Here is a 24,809-nt window from a genome sequence, read left to right on the forward strand (position 1 = left end):
AATTAGATCATTTTAACAAAAGAAAAAAATCCCAATGAGAAATCTTGTTTTAAACAATTCTGGCTCTCTGGCGTCAACTAGTGTTGCATGTTTCAAATGCATTCAGTGTGCAGTTTCTTTACTAATGTAGCTGAGTCCTGTACCTCTGTGTGAGTGCAGCTTTGTGTGACCTTTGGCTGCCATGAACTAGTCAAGGGACTGGGTATCTTGCTGTCCTCTCTGCATATTCATTGGAATTATATGAGCAACATAGGTTCTGCATGCAGTTTTCAGAAGATCACTGTTCAGTCCTACCAGTTTCAATGCCATGTTGGAAGGGTGAGCTTTATATTGCTCACATGTCACTCAGCATTGACTTTTTGAGGAAGAAAGATAACAAAACATCCAGGATCTCATAACTGCCCCCCACCCAGCTTAAGCCCATCTGAATTTTCTAGTCTTCCCTTCCCACTCCTATGTGAATGGATGCCGGTGGTGCTGTGGTCTAAACCACTGAGCCTCTTGGGCTTGCCAATCAGAAGGAGGTCAGCAGTTCAAATCTGTGCAACAGGGTGAGCTCCCAGAAGCTCTGTCCCAGTTTCTGCCAAGCTAGCAGTTCCAAAGCACACCAGTGCAAGTAGATAAATAGGTACCACTCCAGCAGGAAGGTCAATGGCGTTTCTGTGCGCTCAGGTTTCTGTCTCGGTGTCCCGTTGCGCCAGAAGCAGTTTAGTCATGCTGGCCACATGACCCGGAAAGCTGTCTGTGGACAAACGCCAGCTCCCTCTGCCTGAAAAGTGAGATGACCTCACCTCATAGTCACCTTTGACTGGACTTAACTATGCAGGGGTCCTTTACCTATGTGAACATGAAAGCATCTTCTGTGACTTAGACAAGTGTGCTGTTTATCAAATTCATGTGCTTTTTTGTTGTTGTTTAGTCGTGTCCGACTCTTTGTGACCCCATGGACCAGAGCACGCCAAGCACTCCTGTCTTCCACTGCCTCCCACAGCTTGGTCAAACTCATGTTTATAGCTTCGAGAACACTGTCCAACCATCTCATCCTCTGTTGTCCCCTTCTCCTTGTGCCCTCAATCTTTATCCCCCTGAAAATCAAACCCTTTTTGAAAGGCTATCAGTCAGTTTTAAAGATTCTTCAGGCCTTTTCAACAATCTGCCTTTTAACCAATGTATTGATGACGTATATTTCCTTAAATTCTGTCACCACCAAAATCCAAAAGGTGTATTGGGTATTGAAGTAACAATCTTTTAGAGAAGGATTTGCCTGTGCAAATGTTTTATTCTGTCTCTCTCTCTTTTTGCAGAGACTTGATTTTTAGCAATGCGGACATTAATTATGCTAGTTTTTGTGATTGTGGCAATAACAATTTCTTTTTATGTGTTAACAGGCGTCAATATTTGTATAGCTACGTTAGCAAACAGTTCTTGGGAGAGGCTAGTAATAAATAATGGAAAAAGTAAACTGAATTCATAAGATCTATAATGGGCCTGTAATTCCCTCTCCTCTACCACCCTAAAAGAATTCTGTCATTAATTGCACATCATTATAACTTAACTGTGCCAGTAGCTGCTCATTTGGACAGAGTTGCATGCTACATCTGCCTTTTTTTAATTGACATTTATTTTGGAGGCCTATTGATGTCTGTGTGGGCTGTTTTGGCATCACCTGTATTTTCACAGTAAGCTGCTCTCTACAGTGCTGTGTTTGTGTAATGTGGTCATCTTCTTTCTCTTCCCTCTGCTTGCTTTTTCAAAACTCAATGTGTGTTCTTTAATGCTCTCTCTCCCCGTACCTCCGATTGATGGGGATCGTATGACCTAACATAAGGAGAGAGAGAGAGATCTTCCTAGGAAATTTCAGCTTAGCACTGTGTGTGTGTGTGTGTCTGTGTTGTGTATGCTTTTTGTGTGCGCTTTTTAACACAGGTTCTTTTAAATCACTATATTTTTATGAATAGTCTTTGATCTTTTAAAAACAGATGGCTGCCAGTAGTCAGTGGAGGAGACGTCACTTATCTGGAAGAAGCGACAATCTAGTTTCTAGAAGTTCGTTTGGAATGCCTGCCACATAATTAGACTCTAGGAATCTTTTTTATATACAGCGAAACCTTCGTTCTCGAACTTAATCCATTCCGGAAGTCTGTTTGACTCCCGAAACCGTTCGAAAACCAAGGCATGGCTTCCGATTGGCTGCAGGAGCTTCCTGCACTCAAGCAGAAACTAAGCCGTTTGAGAACCAAGGTACCATTGTACCTTTTTTTACTATTTGGGCAGAGGAATAATTGAATGTCAAAAAACAAAGACAGCTTGATTGTGTTCCAGGAGGGATTTCTGGATATTGGGAGAGATTCAACGAGCATCTATTTGCATGAGGAGATTTTTAAAATCTCTCCTTCCACTGTAGCTCCCGTCATCCCCCCAAAATAAAATAAAATAAAATAAAGCTTAAGAGGATTGGTCACCACATTGGAGCAGATTTTAGGGCGTGCATGGAGAGTTGGAGAGAGGGGAGAAGAGAAACCATTGTTGCACACACAGATTTCCATTGTATGAGTAGGCGGACATCGTTGAATGTCACCCATGGCTTGTAACTTTAACTACCGTATTTTCCACTCTATAAGACGCACCAGACCACAAGACGCACCTAGTTTTTGGAGGAGGAAAACAAGAAAAAAAGTATTCTGAATCTCAGAAGCCAGAACAGCAAGAGGGATCGCTGCACAGTGAAAGCAGCAATCCCTCTTGCTGTTCTGGCTTCTGGGATAGCTGTGCAGCCTGCATTTGCTCCATAAGACGCACACACATTTCCCCTTACTTTTTAGGAGAGAAAAAGTGAGTCTTATAGAGCAAAAAATACGGTATATGCTGAACTGAGGTTTATAAAGTCAGTTACAGAGTTTGTACAGCATTACAGTGCACCCCAAAAACTTTTAAACATTTTTTTAAAAAAACGGTACTGCATTAGCAAGGCCCACGGAATAAGTTTCTCCTTCCTTAATGGACATCTTATCACTTCAGTATAAATATCAAATATGTCAGAATAACTTTCTCACAACAGGTTTTGGCATTACTCTTCTTGTCACTCATACCCAGATGCTATTTAATTTTTCTCAAAAAATTCAGTATTTTGACTTGACGGAGCCTGATGGAAGGCATTGAGAATCAAGCCAATTCTCACTTATTAGACAAGCTTTCAGTAATCATCTATATAGACTTAAGATTCTCCTGAGCAGAATGCTGTCCATGGGAATGTGATGTTCATGTCGGTAGTACTCATTCCGTGCCACCTGTAAAAGCAAGAAGGCTTTTTAAATTGGGTTTGGATTTTTGAGATCCCAGTTTTACATGATCGGGAATACTGGCTGAGTTGCAGCAGCCCTGGCTCCTGGAATGGCAAATTGGGGCAGTCTTAAATGAACAGTCAGGATAGGACCACTTTGACTGGGGCAATTGCCAGTGGATCATCGCAATGCCCAAATGTGCAACATGAAAGCAAAGGCCACAACACACATACTTTTTAGGTATGCGCTTAACACAGGCATCCCCAAACTTGACCCTCCATATGTTTTGGGACTACAACTCCCATCATCCCTAGCTAACAGGACCAGTGGTCTGGGATGATGGGATTGTAGTCCCAAAACATCTGGAGAGCTGAGTTTGGGGATGCCTGGCTTAACATATCTTAAGTATATGTACAGTGGTGCCTCACAAGACGAAATTAATTCGTTCTACGAGTTTTTTCGTTCTACGAGTTTTTTCGTCTTGCGAAGCACCAATGTGTATTGACGGTTTCCCATAGGAATGCATTGGAGGTTTTTTTAAAAAAAGGCGCAAGCCCATAGGGAAATCATTCTTGCGAAGAAAACGGAAAACTCTTTCGTCTTGCGAGTTTTTCATCTTCCGAGGCATTCGTCTGTACTCAGAAATTTAAAGTAAGGTGCAAAGGATAATACCTATACGATGCAAACATCAAGGAGCCATGATGAGATGTGGTTCCTTGTTGAGTATATAGTGAAGGGTGAGATGCGGGTGGCGCTGCAGTCTAAACCACCAAGCCTCTTCAGCTTGCCGATCAGAAGGTTGGCGGTTCGAATCCACACGACGGAGTGAGCTTCCATTGCTCTGTCCCAGCCCCTGCCGACCTAGCAGTTCAGAAGCATGCCAGTGCAAGTAGATAAATAGGTACCACTGTGGCGGGAAGGTAAACGGCGTTTCCATGCGCTCTGGTTTCCGTCACGGTGTTCTGTGGTACCAGAAGCGGTTTGTTATGACCCAGAAAGCTGTCTGTGGACAAACGCCAGCTCCCTCGGCCTGAAAGCGAGATGAGTGCCGCAACCCCATAGTCGCTTTTGACTGGATTTAACTGTCCAGGGGTCCTTTACCGTCATATAGTGAAGGAAACCTGAATTTGCAGCTGTGCAATTTTTGAAATGGCCTTCAGTTCCAGTGGCGGCCCACATATCAGTGGAATCCGAAGTGGGATTGGTGAGGAGCAGAGCAGCACCCAGAACCTTGCCACCTTTTCCTTTGTGGAAAACAGAGGCTCCTCTCCTTTCACTGCACCAGCTCCATGGTGATACAGCTGAGAGGGCTGGTGGTCAAGCCCTCAGGGGATTCACATAGTTTGGGATCCAGCAGATCAAAGTAGGCCCAGTCGGGGGGCTTTCTGCCCACTGCCACCGCAGTTCCTTTCTCCCTGCCCAAGAATCGCTACTTGCCATCCTAACCTCCTCCAGCCACCAACGTAGGTGCAATAGAATTGTGCTTTAAATGTGTTTGCAATTGAAGCCTAGAGGAGAACTGATTTCAGTGTCTTTTTAAGTTGAGTTTTCTATGGAGCTGCCAATTTTTGAATTAAAAAAGGAGCCCTCTGCGTAGACTGGGAGGTGGCACCATGGCAAAGCCTTGGTGCGTCTTTGAGTGCAATCAAGAGTGGGGTGGGGGGAAATCTTAGACTTTATTACCTGTCAGAATGCAAATAAACTTTCCATCATTATGGTTCTAATTAGCTCCTGGTTCTGTAAATGCTTTGAACATAAGAATGAGACTACTTAGTGAATTTATACCCCTCTGGAACACAGGAAGATGGGGTTTTGTTCTTGCATTATGCGCTATGTGCAGCTTCCCGTTGTAAGGTAAAAGGTAATTGTGAATACAGTGGTGCCCATATTGCTCATCTTGGAGGTTACAGTGGTGCCTCGCAAGACGAAAAGAATCCGTTCCGCGAGTCTCTTCGTCTTGCGGTTTTTTTCGTCTTGCGAAGCAAGCCCATTAGCGGATTAGCGCTATTAGCGGTTTAGCGGCTATTAGCGGCTATTAAAGGCTTAAGGGATTAGCGGATTAGCTGCTAAAAGGCTATTAGCGGCTTAGCGGGCTTAGTGGATCAGCTGATAAGCGGCTTAGCGATCAGCTGTTAAGCGGCTTAGCAATCAGCTGTTAAGCGGCTTAGCGATCAGCTGTTAAGCGGCTTAGCGGCTTGGGAAAAAGGGGGGGAGGGGGAAAACCCCCGCAGGAACTCGCAAGACATTTTCATCTTGCGAAGCAAGCCCATAGCAAATTCGTTTTGCGAAGCACCTCCAAAACGGAAAACCCTTTCGTCTAGCGGGTTTTCCGTCTTGCGAGGCATTCGTCTTGCGGGGCACCACTGTATTTTGAAACTTATTTGTATTGCATCAGTAACAGAGCACATAAAATTGGGTGGCTTAAGAAACAGTTATGGAGTTCATAGCAGGATTTGTGTGCTTGTAGAAGTACGAAAGATATCAAAATCCATAGCTATCTGACCAGCCAATTACCTATGACATTTGAGAGAGCAAGAGCACCAATTAGTTTATGGTATGGGCACACAAAATCAAACTGATAGGTTTTTAAAGGCCATTTCATCTGTCTTCGTGAAAACACTTGATCTTTTTACTTGAAACCAGCACGAGTACACCTTTTGTGTTTGCTGTGTTCTGACCTTTCGATGGCTGTTTTGTATTAGGCTTCCAAAGAGGATGGACCATATAGCTCAGCAGCAGAGCATTTGTCTTGCATGTACAGGGTTCATGCTTCAAGCCCCAGTATCTCCAGATAGGGCTTTGAGAGTCTACAGTGGATGCTTGGGTTGCAGAATGCACATTCGCAACCCGTAGCTGCGCGTCTGCGCACGTGCGGGTTGCAATTCAGCACTTCTGCGCATGTGCAAAGCTCGATTGATTGCTTTTGTGCAATAACCCGGTACTTCCGGGTTTCAGCGGTACATAACCCAAAAAAATGCAACCTGAAGCACCTGTAACCCGAGGTATGGCTGTACTGTCTGAAACCCTGCAAAGCTATTGCTTGTCCTTGTAAACAGCACTAAGCTAGATGTGCCAGTGGACCGACTCAATATAAGGCAGCTTTTGACATATCTACCTCACAACATAAGTGCGGGGCCATTGAGATCAGCTCTGATGAAAATGAACCTTTATTTCTTGGAGAGTGTTCAGTGGTAATGGCTTCATCAGTTACCTTAACAGGTAGTATAATTTCTGATCCCTGTGCAGTGAATTGTATCGAGGGGTGGCTTCATCCATGGAAGATGGAACAAGCTTGGGGGGGGGGGTCCCAGTTTCACAGGGGAGGATCCAAAATAACGGATCTAAATGGCAAGGAAGGAGATTCTGACTTAACAGGAAGAACTTTCTGACAGGAGGAACCCATAGACAGTGGAATGGACTCATGCGAGAAGTGGTGGACTCTCCTTCCTTGGAAGTTTTAAAGCAGAGGTTGGGTGGCCATTTGTCATGAATGGCTTCAGTGGAGGTTCCTGCATTGCAGGGGGTTGGACTAGATGACCCCTGGGGTCCCTTCCGATTCTATGACTGGTGGCGCTATGGGTTAAACCACAGAGCCTAGGACTTGCTGATCAGAAGGTCGGCAGTTTGAATCCCTGTGACAGGGTGAGCTCCCATCGCTCGGTCCCTGCTCCTGCCAACCTAGCAGTTCGAAAGCACGTCAAAGTGCAAGTAGATAAATAGGTACCGCTCCAACAAGAAGCCGTTTCCGTGCGCTGCTCTGTGCGCTGCTCTGGTTCACCAGAAGTGGCTTAGTTATGCTGGCTACATAACCCGGAAGCTATACACCGGCTCCCTCGGCCGGTGCGAGATGAGCTCCACAACCCCAGAGTCGGCTACGACTGGACCTAATGGTCAGGGGTCCCTTTACCTTTACCTTTAATGTCAGTGGAAGGAACTTCAGCTCATATGAGGCACCTGATCTTTACCACTGATTTTTTTACCTGATGTAAACATGTGTTGTTTGCAGAACCAACTCTCAGTACTGCTCAAATGAGAGGTCGAAGATGTTGCTTTTCCAGCTTCTTTCATTGGGCTGAAATGTAGGTGCTCTGTGCATATCAGAACTTCAAGCATTAAGGGATTTATTTTGACATGGAGACAATTCAGTGAAATAGCTTTTGTTTTGAAGGCTGTTTGGTGACTCCCATTTCTTTTTCTTTCCCAGCTCTCAGATACTGTTTTTGTCATATACAGTGGCGTAGCGTGGGGGGTGCAGGGGGGGCTGGCCGCACCGGGCGCAACATCTGGGGGTTAGGGTTAGGGGGCGCAAATCCAGGGTTAGGGGGCGCAAATTACTTGCCTTGCCCCGGGTGCTGACAACCCACGCTACGCCACTGGTCATATAGCCAGTGCACGCAAACATGTTCATGCATAGTGAAGATATACACAGAAATATAAATACTCCTAGCCATGTTTTAGTGTATCCTACATTCAGTATATATTGAGAGCGGGGCTATGTACCCTTTCATGGGAGTAAGTTCCACTGAATTCAATGGGACTTCCTTCTGAATTGATGTGAATAGGCTTGTTCTATCCAACCCACTTGAAATCAGTTGAATTTAGCTATGTACTTGACAGTAGTCCCATCATTTATCTCCCATGCCTGATTTAACATTGCAATGCCTATCATAATGAAGATATCAATATCTCACAGTATGTCAGCATGTTTTCCTGAGGCTGTTATATAGGACAGAAGACTAATTTAGTTCTGCTGTGTTCAATTATACTTCTCTCATTTTTATTTTGTGTTAATGTTATAAATTTTATCTACTTGTTTTGTTTGGAACCAATAGAATCTTCTGTTACATTACAAGAGAACTGAATAATGACTGGTTAATGATAGTAAGCATACTTAAATCATTTGCAAAGAACATTTATATGTGCTCAGCTGGTTTCTCTTTGTAACCTGATCACTTCTTAATCAATTGGTATTAGCTGCAAATTACCAGGTAGCCATAAACCAAACAAGCTAAATTATAGACAACAGTAATGTTTTATAGCTTAAAAGAAACTGCTTTTGCAGCATGGATTGCAATTGCTTTCGGCTAAATCAGATTAGCATGACAATCTAGCCTGTTTTAACTTCTTAACAACTAAACAAATCAGGTATGAATCCTGCAGGAGACATTGATTTCCAGTTCTCTTTTTTCCAACTCAAGCAGATTAGTACTATTAAAAATCTGCCTCTATGAATTTTGGCTGGTTCTTCCATTTTGGCATTTTCTCCAGTTACTGCATCCATGGGAGGTTATGTTAGTTGGCTGTTCTTCATCAGCAGAAGGTTGCATGTTTGGGGGGGGGGGGTTGGTCTTAAAATGGAAAAAAAAACCCCACCTATTTTCTGTGTAATTATTTCACTGGCACTATCACATGGGTTTTGCACAACTTTGTTGGCCTTTTTTGAGTCACCATTGAATAATGCAAATTGCAGCAGTGCCTTGGTCATATCTAGACTGGGCTGTTGTAAGGTATTATTTATGGGAGTGCCCTGAAAGAGCATTCAGATGCTTTTTAAAAGCCTTTTCCTTTTTTTGTTTTCATCTACTGTAGCAGAATGCTGTTGCCAGAGTTGTATCTGGGGCCCATTATATGGCATAAAAACTGGGCTGTTTGATTGGTTAGCCTCTTTTAAAAGTAGCACCTACCACTTTGAAGGAGGCGATTTACTGTGTGATCTGAATCTCCCCTCTCTTGGCAGAGGGAGGACATGCAAATCCCTTCTCTTAAAGTAGGAATTGATTGATTGATTGATTGATTGATTCTGTTTCTATGCCACTTTTTATTCAAATGAATCCCAAAGCGGCTTACAAACAAAAGATAAAAATAACATAATGGAACAGCATAAATTGTATAGAATACTTAACAAATCATCAGTAAAACAATCACAAATCACAAATAAAACAATTGCCATCTATGTAAAACTATTAACAAAACAACTAAAATATAAGCCAAACATCACAGTTACACCAAAAATCATATTACAATCGTACCTTGGTTTTCAAACAGCTTAGTTCTCAAACTTTTTGGCTCCCGGATGCTGCAAACCCAGAAGTGACTGTTCCGGTTTGCGAACTATTTTTGGAAGCTGAATGTCCGACAGGACTTCCGTAGCTTCTGATTGGCCTGCAGCCAATCAGAAGCTGCACTTTGGTTTCCGAAAGTTTAGGAAGCTGAACGGACTTCTGGAACGGATTCCGTTTGACTTCCAAGGTACAACTGTATAGGATTCACAAAGTACTACTGCATTCGTATCTATAAATCAATATTCACAACTTTAACAAAATAGCAACAAGACAAACAAACAAAGTCCTGCTGAATGTTCTTCCCTCCGGCATCACTCAGAAACTTTCATTCATTACATTTCATTCATTACACCTGCACATAATGCTCCTGGCAGCAACTCCCTTATGAAGGATCCTTGCAATGGAGGTGGTCAGAACAAAGACTCAGCTCAAATTGTGACTCGAAAGGGGATAATCCACAGTGTGCAGTGCAGTCTCAGGGCTTCTCTCTGAAGAAATATTTGCGAAGAAAGTGAGATGCTTTGGTGTAAGAACTGCAGCAAGTTCTCGGGGGCTTTTTGCAACCTTTTTGGCAAGAACTGTGTTCCCATTCTGAAATGGGAGCTTGTGTACTGAAAATTGAACCTGGCACAGGACTACTGCACATTTGCTTACATTAATCTTCCAGCCAAGGAAATAATGCCCTACAGTTCTCAGGGCAGGTTTCAACCTCCTAAACTTTTCACTATACGCAGGAATTGTCCAAGGAGAACTTAACACTTGCAAATCTTTCTGCCTAAGCTATTGCCTACCTGGGTTAAATACCTTCTGATACCAAAGCCTTTGAATCTCAAATTAGTGTTTGTGTAATGAGTAAGCAGTCCCAAGAAGTCTTAAGTTGTTGGAGGTTTAACAGTAGCAATGACCGCTGAAGGTTTTTTTTGCCATTTGGTTTATATAAAAGAAGGTTATTCTGCTAGTTTCCTGCTTTTTAATCTGCTGCAGTTTCCAAAGGCTTTTTCTCTTACTGTTTGTATGTGCGGTATTATTCTAGATCTTGATTTTTGTAAGCTGTGTTGTGGGTATTTTATAACAGAGAAGTGGTATAAAAGAAATACTTAATACTTAATAATACTTAATACTTAATACTTAATAAATACTTAATAATAAATAATACTTAATAATGCACCAGGATCATAGGATAGATAATTTTTTTTGTCCTTAAACACGTAAGTGTCAAAAGCTGCAATGCATTTTTTATTTGTCTGTTTGCTTATTTAGAAATAACTGGGCTGTTTCTTTTCCAATAAAGAAACAGTCACATTGAATAGTAAGATCTTGTGTTGTGTAGCCTATCATCTTTCCTTTTTTTTTTTTTTCTGTGATGGTGATTTCACTCACTTTTTTCTCTTTAACTATTATGACAGTAGAATTCACATACAGAAATAAATCCAGTAAGTAGTTTTTTTCTGTTTATTTTTGCAGGAGCAAACTTTGGCGCTGAGGAAAGAAGGAATTGGTGTTGTGCTAGATTCTGAGCTGCCTCACCTAATAGGCATTGATGATGATCTTCTCAGTACTGGCATCATCTTGTATCACCTGAAGGTAACTCAATATTTATTTGCCTTCCTGTTCCTAAATGGGCAATTTTAATGATAGTGTTAATTTGTTGTCTAAATAAGCTAAGCATCCATTACATCCCTGCAATAATGTGACATCAGCTGTTAGGTACTTTAATTTGTTTAGTATAAAAGTATCAGTCAGTACTGCCTGTATCTGTCCCAAGAGTCAATGACAGATGAATGGCACCCTAGTGGAGCATATTGGTTCATTCATTTTGTTGTGGTCGTGAATTGATGCTGCTTGGAAACTTTCAGGATGCTCTTTCTTGCCTGTTAAGGAGGAACAGTAATGAAAACAATATTTCCTTGATAAAAGCTCTTTAATTCATTAGCAGTTTTAGCTATTGTTGTTCTACTTATGTGGAATCATTTTATTTTTGCTCCATAGTAAATAAGTTTTACTCTTCTCTATAGGAGGGACAAACACACGTTGGCAGAGAAGATGCTGCATCAGAACAGGATATTGGTAAATGAAATAAGGGGGGGGGCGGGGAGAACCCTGTCTGAGTTATCTTCCTAAAACATGGGGGGGGGGAATATTCCTCACGCTGCAGATATATCTGAAGAAGTGTGCATGCACACAAAAGCTCATACCAATAACTAATTTAGTTGGTCTCTAAGGTGCTGGGACCGCGGGTGGCGCTGTGGGTTAAACCACAGTTCCTAGGACTTGCTGATCGAAAGGTCGGCGGTTCGAATCCCCGCGCGACGGGGTGAGCTCCCGTCGTTCGGTCCCAGCTCCTGCCCACCTAGCAGTTCGAAAGCACCCCTAAGTGCAAGTAGATAAATAGGGACCACTTTCTAGTGGGAAGGTAAACGGCGTTTCCGTGTGCGGCTCTGGCTTGCCAGAGCAGCTTCGTCACGCTGGCCACGTGACCCGGAAGTGACCTCGGACAGCGCCGGCTCCCGGCCTCTTGAGCGAGATGAGCGCGCAACCCTAGAGTCGGTCACGACTGGCCCTGACGGGCAGGGGTACCTTTACCTTTACTAAGGTGCTACTGGAAGGAATTTTTAAATTTTATTTTATTTTATTTATTTTGTTTCGACTGCGGCAGACCAACCTACCTGCAGATACATAGTTCTCTTCACATATACTGTATTTTTTGCTCTATAAGACTCACTTTTTCCCTCCTAAAAAGTAAGGGGAAATGTGTGTGCGTCTTATGGAGCAAATGCAGGCTGCGCAGCTATCCCAGAAGCCAGAACAGCAAGAGGGATCGCTGCTTTCACTGTGCAGCGATCCCTCTTGCTGTTCTGGCTTCTGAAATTCAGAATAGTTTTTTTCTTGTTTTCCTCCTCCAAAAACTAGGTGCGTCTTCTGGTCTGGTGCGTCTTATAGAGCAAAAAATACGGTAGTTCTCTTAATAGTAAATGAAGCGGGCCTCAGTTTCCACTAATAATGAATTAGTTTTATGTGTGAAGTGTTCTGTTTAAGTTACCAGAAAACACATGTAATATTTCTACAACTTGAATCTACTTTTATACAGCGATTTCATAGTGAGACCACTTAACTTTATTTGCTCCCTTTACATTATTTTTTATAGGTTGCACTAGATGCTCCTGCAACAGAAACTAAGAATGTATTTTTTATCTAATTTCTCCCTTCTCCCAGCAGCCCCCAGAGCCCCCCATGTCTGTTCTGGAGGTTTGGGGGACTGTCTAGAGCATTGTGGGAGATAATACAGAGGCTGCACAGGCAAGGGGATTGGCAAAACAACTTTTTGCCTACAGGAGCATCCAGTTAACAGTGTGAGAGACTCTGCTGCATCAGGGTCCTGCCTCTTAAGAAAAAGGAGCCCTTTTGTTTGCAGCAGGAAATTCCTGGATACTGTTGGGATACTGCCAGGGAGACAAAGTCCATCTCGACTCCACGTCGTCTCCGGACGTCCATTGATCTCCCGTAGACACGCAGTATCAGCAATTAGCGACACGAGCTCCAGAAATAGCTTCCCACATTCCAGAGCCGAGCACGCTCTATCAGCAGATATGCACACAGCGAAAGATGCACCCAGGAGAGCATTATTTACAAATTTATTCAGCGTTGGTCAGAACAAAGAAAAACATGACTGCCTGCTTCAGAGTCTCCGGCAGAGAGAGAGAAACGAAAGCAAAGACACAATATAAACATCCTGTGAAACAGGAAATACGCAAGCTGTGACACAAAGCCTGCTCCCTTTTAAGGTGGAACGGAAATATCCTAACAGATACAACATATCTCTCTCTTTCTCTTTTGTTTGTAAACACACACACAATGCAAAAAGATGCTTAAAAATTAGGAATCTCTTTTTGCAGTGAATAGGATGAGATTTTGAAATTGTGTATCCTAAGTACCTGAGCTTATCTTCTTGTTTACTAATAGAAGAAAAATGTTTTCATTTCATAGTCCTTCATGGCCTCGATTTGGAAAGTGAGCACTGCATCTTTGAACATTTCAATGGAACAGTTAATTTAATACCACTGAGTGGAGCACAATGTTCTGTAAATGGAATTCAGATCACAGAGGCCATACAACTCAACCAAGGTATCTATACATTTCTTCTTTGCAATGAAAATCCATTGTATTTTGAGATCTAATTTCCCTGCTGTTCTTTTTCTATATATCAATTTCTGTTAAATATCAAACTTCTCTTTTCGTTGTGCAAATGATACAGTGATTAGAAGTACAACATACAGTATGTTTATTTAGTATGTGTGCTCCATATGCACCATGGCATAACTGGATGCCTTCGTCTGCCCTAACTGCAATAAAACATGTCTCTCACGTATTGGTCTCTACAACCATAGCCAGAGCTCTAACTCTTCAACGTTTGACTTCACCCCCAAAAGTGCACTCCTCCATTGCCTCCAAGTCAGAGGATGCCAACAATCTCTATTTAGACACCACCAAACCCCCACCCCCACATCCATACGTTCTAGATATTTTAGGGATCGTCAGACTGGCTTGTAATCTCCATGCAGTTCAGGTGTGGCCACTGGGCCATTCCAGAAAAAGAGGGAAATGATTGGTGGCCTGGATTGAGTTTGGGGGTGACTGTTTAATTGGACCTCAGTGTTCGCACTAAAGCTGTGACTGCAATGATGCTCAGCTGTTCAATTTCATTTTCCACTACTCCCTTGAAAGAAGGGGATTACACTTCATTTTTCGCTGCCGTTCTCAGTACAGCAGCTTCATGTAGTTGTTGAGTATTATTAAGATGAAGGGAAAAGATGGGAGCTTGCTAGACTGCTGTATTTTTGAGTGCCGCGAACAATGCCCAGGCAGTTGCTCTGGGGATTGCAAGACCTTTCATCAGTTTCTCCACTCAACTGGTTTTAAGGTGGATATACCCAAGTGGCCTACAGTGCTTGAGTATTGACACCTAACAGAACGCCATATTATTTTTAACATTTCACCCCTTGTGTTTCTTCCCCAAGGTTATTGAAGCACACTCCTGATCCTTTCTATCCTGTTTGCTGTGTTTCTTTATGAGTGCTGCTAACCAGCCTATCCACTTTTGTATATATGAAATTGGGAAGGACGGAAAAATTCTCCCCAGCTCCTTCATATCTTCATAGGCTTACCTTTGAGAATCTGTGTTTTGGAAGAAAACTTTAGAGTCTGGATTAACCAAGACAACCAAGCTGGAAAGTCTTCATGCTAGCTTTCATTATGCATGTTTTAGCACTGTTTCTTAAATAGTGTTTAATCTTACAGTCTGGAGTCACAGCACCTTTAAATACCTGCTTCAGATATTTCTGATTAGCTCCTTTTGCACTTAACAATCTACTTTCCTTTTAGAATTGCCATGCATCAAAAATGTGTTAAACTCTTTGGGAGAGTTGTGGGGACTATGCCTTGTAATTAGCTACCGCGCCTTTGTCAAAATTAATTGAGATGGCATTAATGTGTCTTTTAAATTTAGCATAGCCAAATGCAAGAAAAGTGGAACTGGTTTTCAGTCAGTAAAATGTAGCCAAAACTAGGGGGGACCAGGAATAAATCCAAATGCTGCCCCTTAAAAAAATAAAATTAAGCTCCTAGAGTTTAATAAACCTGGGATTATCTTGTTCTCCATCCTGAAAGCAGATATCTTGCATGGTGCTACATGTGAGATCTTGTAGAGTAAAAACCAAAGGGCGTGTAGTAGCAAGTTGTCTTCTTGGGAACGGTATTCCGTATTATGTGTTTGGAGGGTCACATGTTTTTGCAGAAAAACTAGCATTTGATGATGAATGTGAAGAAGGCTCATGGGCAGAGAAAAGCAAAAATGCATAAAAATGGTATCAGGTGCTTCTTTGGATTTTTATATTTCTACTTGAATTTCAATAAGGACAAATGTAAGGTTCTGCCCTTAGACAGAAAGAACCAGATGCACAAATATAAGATGGGGGACACCTGGCTTACTAGCAGTCCGTATGAAAAGGATCTTGGGGTCTTGGTGGACCACAAGTTTAACATGAGTCAACAGTGTGATGCAGCAGCAAAAAAAAGCTAATGCTATTTTAGGCTTCATCAGCAGAAGTATAGTGTCCAGGTTAAGGGAAGTAATAGTACCACTGTATTCTGCTTTGGTTAGACCACACCTGGAATACTGTGTCCAGTTCTGGGCGCCCCAATATAAGAAGGATATTGACAAGCTGGAATGTGTGCAGAGGAGGGCAACCAAGATGATCAAAGGTCTAAAAACGAAGCCTGATGAAGAGCAATTGAAGGAGCTGGGTATGTTTAGTCTGGAAAAGAGGAGACAGAGAGGAGATATGATAGCCATCTTCAAATATCTCAAGGGCTGTCACATGGAGGAGAGAGCAAGCTTGTTTTCTTCTGCTCTTTAGGGTAGGAATCGAACCAGTGGATTCAAGTTACAAGAAAGGAGATTCTGACTAAACATCGAGAAGAACTTTCTGAAAGTAAGACCTGTTTGACAGTGGAACGGTCTCCCTTGGGGGTTGTGGACTCTCCTTTCTTGGGAGATTTTTAAGCAGAGGTTGGATGGCCCTCTGTCATGGATGAGATTCCTGCATTGCAGGGGGTTGGACTAGATAATCCTTGGAGTCCCTTCCAGTGCTACAATTCTATGATTCATGTTAGAGTTAGGACTTAAAATAATGAGGAATGGTTGTTGTCAGGGAACTGCCATCGGAGCTGGAGGCAGAGAGAAGGCTCCAGAGGGATGGCGGAGAGGGTCCCAGTAAAGAGAGAGGCAGCCCATCCGCTGGGGAAGGAAATCAGCGTAACACCAGTGGAGAAGGGGGGCAGATGGGGGAATCGGAGAGGTGGCTCCAGGACTCCTCGTCAGAGATCAGCAGAGAGAGTACGGGTACTCCGCTGCCCACACCCTCCCTGCGCAGAAGACTTCCGCGCAGGGAGAGTAGGAGGAGACTGGGTGTCAAACAGCTTTTATGCTGGAAGAGGTTCAAGAAACGCCCACTGACGGATTCTGCCAGCGACTGAGGCAGCCACGAAACTTGAGACTGTCCAGACAGAAAGGGTTCAACCAGGTAACCTAGCCAGGAGTGGCGGCAACTTACGCACGAGCAACCCCTAGAACCATTACAGTTGTCATTCCATATTCGATACCAATTTTACTAGAAAACACTGTGTAAGAACTTAGTGTACAGTCATACCTCTTGTTACGTTTGGTTCAGATTACATCTTTTCAGGTTGCATCTGGCGGCAACCCGGAAGTACCGGAAAGGGCACTTCCAGGAAAGGGTTACTTCCGGGTTTCGCCACTCGCACATGCGCAAACGCGCAAAATGACATCACGCGCATGCGCAGAAGCAGCGAATCGCGACCCGCGCATGCGCAGACACGGGTTGCGTTCCAGAACGGATCCCGTTCGCAACCAGAGGTACCACTGTATTTGTCATTGAGTAAACTACCATCTGAAGAGCTTTGGATAGTTAATAACATGTTAAAGACAGTATTCCGCTTTAGCCACCCAAAGCCTAGCCGAATAAGAGCATCTCATCCCATTTCCATTAAAAAAATACTGTCTCGTGCTTTGGTGAATCTGCAGAGGAAGCAAAACCACAGCCACCAAGAATGCTTATTTGTGAGCCCATAAACATATACATGACATAGTTCCACCCCAGTGAACTAGCAGTCTAGATTTTCAACTATAAACTAATTAACATTAGTTAAAGGAAATGTCATCCAATGCAGACAGAAGACATTTAATTTACTGGCGTGATATAGGCATGCTGATTTCTCTTCACTCTTCCTTCCTGCATAACCCCTTTTTAATCTTAAAGATGGTGAGCATGATATGTTCACTGAAATTGGCATCATTCAAAATTAACCCTAAAAAGCCATTTGAAATCAAGCAAAGAAATCCCGGTTGAGCTTCGGAAATGCTGATGTAACACCAGAATTTGGATTGGTGATACGCAAACAAGCTTCAACTATCTCTCCTTCTCTGTTTGATTCTTGGATTTCCTCTCCTAATTCTCTTTGCTTGCCAGCACATCCGAACCGTCCCAGTTTGTCCAAAGAGGAGGATTGCAAGCTACAGTATGAACTGGACTTGTAACCCTGGTTAGCAAGTGGCTTGCACAAATCATTGTTTCCCTGGTTCAGATAGAGATGCAAACTTTGCGTGGAATTCAGTGTTGTGCTGTTACAAGTGTTCCATCAGCGTGGGCATTGCAGTTTTGTTTTTTGGGCATTGATATACCACTCAAATCAACCACATCCTCTGAGTGCTTTACAAGCTCTGAATAGTTAAGCAGACTCGGAAATGTTGTGCAGTCAGCACCAGGGCCATCTCTTTTCTCAAGATGTTAATTCTTTTTTTAGAAATCTACTTTCTTCTATGTATAAGCAAATGTTGCGACCACATTCTATTCCTGCAAAGTCATAAGGGCTTCAGTTGCACAGTCAGTCTGCAGCCTGAGACTCCCTATATGCTTGGGGAAGCATGTGTGTGAATCTTTATAGGGCTGGAATATAAATGTGCCATTTAGAGCTGCTTTTTTTGCCATTATTTCAAAACAGCTGAGCGAGTGCGCTTAAATCACTCTCTGAGCTTTTCAAAGGAAAATAGTAAATTTAACTTGCAGGGTGGCACAAAGGATGAGAAACGCTTTGTGAAGTAACAAGCATATGAAAGAGTTAAGAGAGAAAACTATTTTACAGTGTTAGCTGGCAGAATTGTAACCAGCTGGGACCCTTGACTATAGTTTCATAAAAAATATCCCAATTGAAAGGAAGGCCAGCTTGGTGCATAGCATAAATTACGGTGATAGTATTGAAATAGCTTTGCTGCATAAAGTTTTATGAACAGTAAATCTTCTTTAAGATTAGACTGCGATAAAGTGCAGTAGGCAATGTTACCATAATTTTGAATTGAAAGAAAACACTGGATTCTGCCTTTCCAAGAGGCGGTTTGGCATAGTTTGCAAAGTATACTTGTCATACAATCTCTATTACATTTTAATTTCCATAGTGAATTGGGCATATTATTAAAAAAAAAAGAGTCCTTGGATGGAAATATGCGAAGAAAATTGTTCTGAGCCATGTTGCATTGAGATTATGTTTGTTTTTTTGGCGTTTGCTTTCATCCATAAGCTGTAGTGTTCTTTTTAAAATGCAACTCTGCTCTAGTTAGTGGAAATTGCTGGAAATGTTGAAGTGGCCGAAATATAAATGGATGATAGAATTAACCAAAGATGCTGCACTCAGTGTGTTTAACTGGCAATGAGGTTTCAAGATTGAGTATTTTTGACATAATGCAGGAAGTCTTTCAAACCAACTCGCAAACAGTATTTGCCTCTTCGTCTTTAAAAACACAAATCATGCCTCCTTTTTATCACCTCCTTTTGCCCTACTGAATTATTTAAATAGTTTTTCCAGAGCACATGGTATTTTATGATATTTATAGAATGTGATCTAGTTTGTAGCTGGAACCTCTAGAGCTCTCTTTTATCTCTCCAAGTCAAGAAAACTGCTTGAGCTGTTCCAGGAATAATTAAGGCATAACATGGAAAGATGACTCGATAGCATCTGCTTTTGTTTGGAGCAAACAGATCAAACTGAAGGGTAATGATTGGGGCTGCACTTTTGACACCAGAGAGAGTGAATTCAAAGAAGCTGAAATCCCATGTTTCCGTTTTCTTGTGATCCCTGGGATTGTCCTAATTCTGCTCATTTTTAGAATGTCTCCCCATCTGTGTTTTCAAACTGAGAAGCGGACCGTGCTGATTTGATTGGCTCTGGAAGTAGTTGTTCAGAAACAAGCTGGGGCATTTTGTTTTGTGCATTAGGGAAACCTCAGAACTTAGAACTGATGGTGTCAGACTGCACAAATTGCTGTGAGTCTCTAATCTGGAGCCAGGAAATTCATAAGGGACTGCGTTGTTGACTACAGCTTTCAACAACTGTGACCATTGGTCATGCTGGCTGCGGCTGATGATAGCTGGAGTCCAGCTACACCATAAAGGCTGCAGGTTCCCCATTCTGGCAATCATACGATGCTACCTTTTGCCGTTGACGGGTCAAGTCTGTCTGGGTACGAAAAGCAGCATGGAGCCAGCTGAGATGGGTCCAAGTGTTGGAGCCTCCGCTACGACCGAGCTACTCCACCGCCAGTCGAGGCCTTCGTTCTCTCCTCCGACGATAATTAATGGCCTGAGCCTTTGATAAGCCTCCAGGCACGTTCCCCATTCAGCAGAGTTTCAAAGCAGCAGAAGTGACGAGATTTATGAGCTACATCACAGTTTTATTGCTAGCTACGCAGACAGAAAAGAAATCATCCTCTCTCTGTGAAAGACAGAGAGCAACTGAAAAAAACAAAGGAACGGGAAACAGTAACATCACATCCGTCTCCTGTCTTCCGTGAGACTTCCAACAGTCTGGAATGTCTCTGGAATATAAACAGAGTCTTGTGACTCAAAGCACTGCACAGTGGCAACACACAGAAATATATGTGCCTTGTTACACATTGCTTTCTGAACCTTGTGTGTGGGGCTTACATAGGCCTGCATGCCATTCTTCACACTCACATTTCTGTCTTGGCTAAATACAGTGGAACCTTGGTTCTCAAACTGCTTAGTTGACGAACAAGTTGGCTCCTGAATGCTGAAACCCAGATGTGTTCCGGTTTTCGAACGTTTTCGGAAGCCGAACATCCAATGCGGCTCTTGGCTATTGTTTCTGAGGCTCCCGCGCTAATTGGGAGCCGCTCCTTGGTTTTCGAACATTTCGGGAGTCAAATGCAGTTCTGAAACAGATTAAGTTCGAGAACCAAGGTTCCACTGTACTATGAAAGTGTGTGTGTTTTATTTTATTGGAAATAATGGCAAACTTACAGGAAAAGGGTAAGAATGTATATGACTGTGGTAACTGAAACACTTTTCTATTCCACTTTGATCTCTTCAAAAGGCCTTGAGGGCACGTATAAGAATAGTATTGAGAGATAATGTTTGCTGCCAATAAGTTGCTTTGACGTGTTCATAAATGGGTAGGCAAGACCCTTCTGTTCTTTATTAAATTCATTTTAAAGCAGTAGTGAAGGAGAACATAAGCTTAAGTATATTAAATTTGAAACATTGGCAGTTCTCTGCACCTAATTTTTTTGGCTCAGTTTTGCTTTCTACTTGATGGAGCAAACTAATTGGCCTAGTTTACATGTCCTGGTAAGCAAAACTATGGCTTACAGAGATTGCTCGAATGTGCTACCTTCGCATGTCATCTGAACACAGGCTTGTTTGAAATGTTTAGTGTTAGATGTGAATACGGTCTGTGTGTGTGTGTGTGTGTGTGTGTGTATTCAGAATCTGTACTCCCTCAAAAAAGCTCCCTTAATGTGTTACGTAGTCAATTGAATTATGCTTCTTTCTGGCCAGGTGCTGTAATATTACTTGGGAGAACAAATATGTTTCGTTTCAATCATCCGAAGGAAGCAGCCAAATTGAGAGAGAAAAGAAAGGTGAGTTGGGCTATTTCTTCCTATGTACCTTATTGATGCCTTTTTTGCATTAGACAGGCACGTTGCCCTAATTTGTATTACGAGATTAATGCATATTTTGTCTGGGGAAATGTGAACAGTTTTAAGGAAAATGTACTTTGATATTAGTAGTAAGTAATTATTTGATCTTCTGCTGTCTTATCAGAGTGGACTGCTTTCTTCCTTCAGTTTGTCCATGTCAGATCTTTCAAAATCTTGTGAAAACCTCTCAGCAGTTATGCTGTATAATCCAGGGTGAGTATGTTCCAAATATCAATTCCTTGTGATATCAAGTCCATGTGTGTGTTTGTGTGTGTGTGAGTAATGTCAGCCTTTGAAAAGAGCACTTTTCCTAACTAAGCTGCTGCATGCGGAAGCTCTGTGTTTATCAAGCTACTTGTTAAGTAATGTTGCTTGGCATATTTGGTCTTCATTATGTAGAAGTAGACACATATCTAAACATAACTATTCACATTCTTCTCTATTGAGTCAACTTGTGTCCCTCTTCTTGAATAACAGTGGTTTTCGAGCATCTCGGAAGCTGAATGATTCGGTTTTCAAACGCAGAAAACCCAGAAGTAGTTGCTTCCATTTTAGACCACACCTTGGAAGTCAATCGGCTTCTACTTTTTCCAATTTTTCCAACTGAACTTGCAGCCAGCCCTTTGCGCCTTGGTTTTCGAACGTTTCGGAAGGCAAACAGTCTTCCAGAACGGATTACGTTCGAGAACCGAGGTACCACTGTATTTGTGTGGGATGGTGGTCATAATGCAGCCGAGGAAAAGTCCAGTTTTGCTTTTTGTCCTTTCCCAAGGTTCTTAGTCCTTGACTTCTATAAATCTCTGCGCTCATTATATTCTTGCCTTCTTTGGGACTTCTTAAAACACGACTTTTCATAATAGAAATGGTTGAAGTTCCCACAACAGTTTTGCTGTGCTGAACACGTTTGCAGCATATGCCATCAAAGCTGCTTTTGGGTATTGGAAGGAAGCGTCTACTAAAATAATAATGCACCAGATATGTTAAATATGATCATGCATTTGGCGTTAACATGTAGCTTGGTTCACAGAAGAATTCTTCTAGGAAACCCACAAAGCAAGCAGTCCCCAGCAATTGGTATTAAGACCTCTTCTCTCTTTTGCTGTAATGGCTGATAGCTGTTGATAAACCTGGCTTCCAATAATTTGTCTAATATCCCTTTAAACAATTACAATATAGCATTTGCAGGTGGGTGGGGGTAGTCCAAGCGCTTCTTTAAAGCACACCAGTTTGGAGCCTTGAAACTTTTCCTGTCTGATTTTCACTGTATAGTAGTACCTTGGTTCTCAAATTTAATCCTTTCCGGAAGCCTGTTCCAAAACCAAAGCATTCCAAAACCAATGTGCACTTTCCCGTAGAAGGTAATGCAAAATGGATTAATCCGTTCCAGACTTTTAAAAACAACCCCTAAAATTAATAATAATAATAATAATAATAATAATAATAATAATAATAATAATTTATTATTTGTACCCCAGCCACTCTGGGGTTTCCACAGAAACCAAAAATACAGTAAAAGCACATATTAAAAACTTCCCTGAACAGGGCTGCCTTAAGATGTCTTCTGAATGTCAGGTAGTTGTTTATCGCTTTGACATCCAATGGGAGGGCGTTCCACAGGGCGGGCGCCACTACCAAGAAGGCCCTCTGCCTGGTTCCCTGTAGCTTTGCTTCTCGCAATGAGGGAACTGCCAGAAGGCCCTCGGCGCTGGATCTCAGCGTCCAGGCAGAACGATGGGGGTGGAGACGCTCCTTCAGGTATACTGGGCCGAGGCCGTTTAGGGCTTTAAAGGTCAACACCAGCACTTTGAATTGTGCTCAGAAACGTACTGGGAGCCAATGTAGGTCTTTCAAGACCGGTGTTATGTGGTCTCGGCGGCTGCCCCCAGTCACCAGTCTAGCTGCCGCATTCTGGATTAGTTGTAGTTTCCGGGTCAGCTTCAAAGGTAGCCCCACGTAGAGCGCATTGCAGTAGTCCAAGCGGGAGATAACTAGAGCATGTACCACTCTGGCGAGACAGTCTGCGGGCAGGTAGGGTCTCAGCCTGCGTACCAGGTGGAGTTGGTAGAAAGCTACCCTGGATACGGAATTGACCTGCGCCTCCATGGACAGCTGTGAGTCCAAAATGACTCCCAGGCTGTGCACCTGGTCCTTCAGGGGCACAGTTACCCCATTCAGGACCAGGGAGTCCTCCACACCAGCCCGCCCCCTGTCCCCCAAAAACAGTACTTCTGTCTTGTCAGGATTCAACCTCAATCCATTAGCCGCCATCCATCCTCCAACCGCCTCCAGGCACTCACACAGGACCTCCACCGCCTTCACTGGTTCTGATTTGAAAGAGAGGTAGAGCTGGGTATCATCTGCATAATGATGGACACTCAGTCCAAACCGCCTGATGATCTCTCCCAGCGGCTTCATATAGATGTTAAAAAGAATGGGGGAGAGGACGGAACCCTGAGGCACCCCACAAGTGAGGGTCCAGGGGTCTGAACACTCATCCCCCACCACCACTTTCTGAACACGGCCCAGGAGGAAGGAGCGAAACCACTGTATAACAGTGCCCCCAGCTCCCAGCCCCTCTAGACGGTCCAGAGGGATGTTATGGTAGATGGTATCAAAGGCCGCTGAGAGATCCAGCGGAACTAGGAAACAGCTCTCACCTTTGTCCCTAGCTCGCCGGAGATCATCAACCAGCGCAACCAAGGCAGTTTCAGTCCCATGATGAGGCCTGAATCCCGATTGGAAGGGATCCAAATGGTCCGCATCCTCCAGGCGTGCCTGGAGTTGTTCAGCAACCACTTGCTCAATCACCTTGCCCAAGAATGGAAGATTTGAGACTGGGCAATAGTTGACCATACTGGCCGGGTCTAAAGATGGTTTTTTAAGAAGCGGTTTAATGACCGCCTCTTTCAGCAGATCTGGGAATGTTCCCTCACAGAGGGAAGCATTCACCACCCCGCAGAGCCTATTGCCCAGCCCTTCCCGGCTTGCTTTTATTAGCCAGGATGGGCAAGGATCAAGGAGACAGGTGGTTGGTTTCACGCGTCCAAGCAGCCTGTCCACATCCTCGGGGGTAACGGATTGAAATTGACTCCATGCAACTTGACCAGACAGGGCTCCAGCACTCTCCTGCCCCATCTGTTTAACATGATTTTTACTATCTAATGAGACCATTGATCCATAAAATGAAAGCAATAATCAATGTACTGTACTATAAAATAAATAAGACAGCCTTTGTAGATGATAAAAATTAAAAAAAATTCTTACCAACACTGATGATAGTCATTGTTGGGATGGGGGGCTTTTATCCATTTTTGCAGTCACACAATCCATCAATCAGTAGCTGAACTGGGTTGCACACAGTCACAAAAACAAATTAACTGAAAAAGCCTCAAAAACAAAAATGCAGAATAAATAGCAAAAACAAAAGCGCCAAACTTAATCCGTTCAGGAAGTCCATTTGACTTCCGAAATGTTCGAAAACCAAGGCACAGCTTTCTGATTGGTGCAGGTGCCCCGGAAACAATAGCCAACAGCTGCATTGGACATTTGGCTTCCGAAAAACATTTGAAAACCAAAACACTTACTTCCGGGTTTTTGGCGTTTGGGAACCAAGGCATTTGAGTAACCAAAGCACCACTGTAGTCATTTTATTCTTCTGCTTGTGAGCCTGTATGCAGCATTGGTTTTGACGTGCACTGACTTCGGAGCGACACAAGCCTAAAGTGAAAACCCAGTGCAAGTCAAGTATTTAGGGCAAAACTGACCAGATATATTATCTGTCTACTTTGGTTAGCCCTGCAGAGAATATAGAGTATCTTGAAATAGCAAACAGCCACGCTTGAGACAAGAGAGGGCATTCTCCCTTTTAAATTACTGATTTCATAGCAATGTAGAGAT

General features: G+C 42.9%; 1 protein-coding gene across 5 annotated transcripts in view; it reads left to right on the forward strand.

Moving 5' to 3' along the window:
• The window catches only part of KIF16B (kinesin family member 16B), a 112,790-nt gene that overhangs the window by 41,090 nt on the left and 46,891 nt on the right, over positions 1-24,809 (forward strand). For all 5 annotated transcript variants that reach the window (XM_083431444.1, XM_083431445.1, XM_083431447.1 and 2 more), the window contains 5 exons: positions 10,808-10,927; positions 11,359-11,410; positions 13,328-13,465; positions 20,770-20,852; positions 21,037-21,125. In XM_083431444.1, the coding sequence (XP_083287570.1) occupies positions 10,808-10,927; positions 11,359-11,410; positions 13,328-13,465; positions 20,770-20,852; positions 21,037-21,125 (482 nt within the window). The remainder of the gene's footprint in view (positions 1-10,807; positions 10,928-11,358; positions 11,411-13,327; positions 13,466-20,769; positions 20,853-21,036; positions 21,126-24,809) is intronic.

The sequence above is a fragment of the Podarcis tiliguerta genome, assembly GCF_965153285.1.
Source record: "Podarcis tiliguerta genome assembly, chromosome: 3".
In the NCBI taxonomy this organism is placed as follows: domain Eukaryota; kingdom Metazoa; phylum Chordata; class Lepidosauria; order Squamata; family Lacertidae; genus Podarcis; species Podarcis tiliguerta.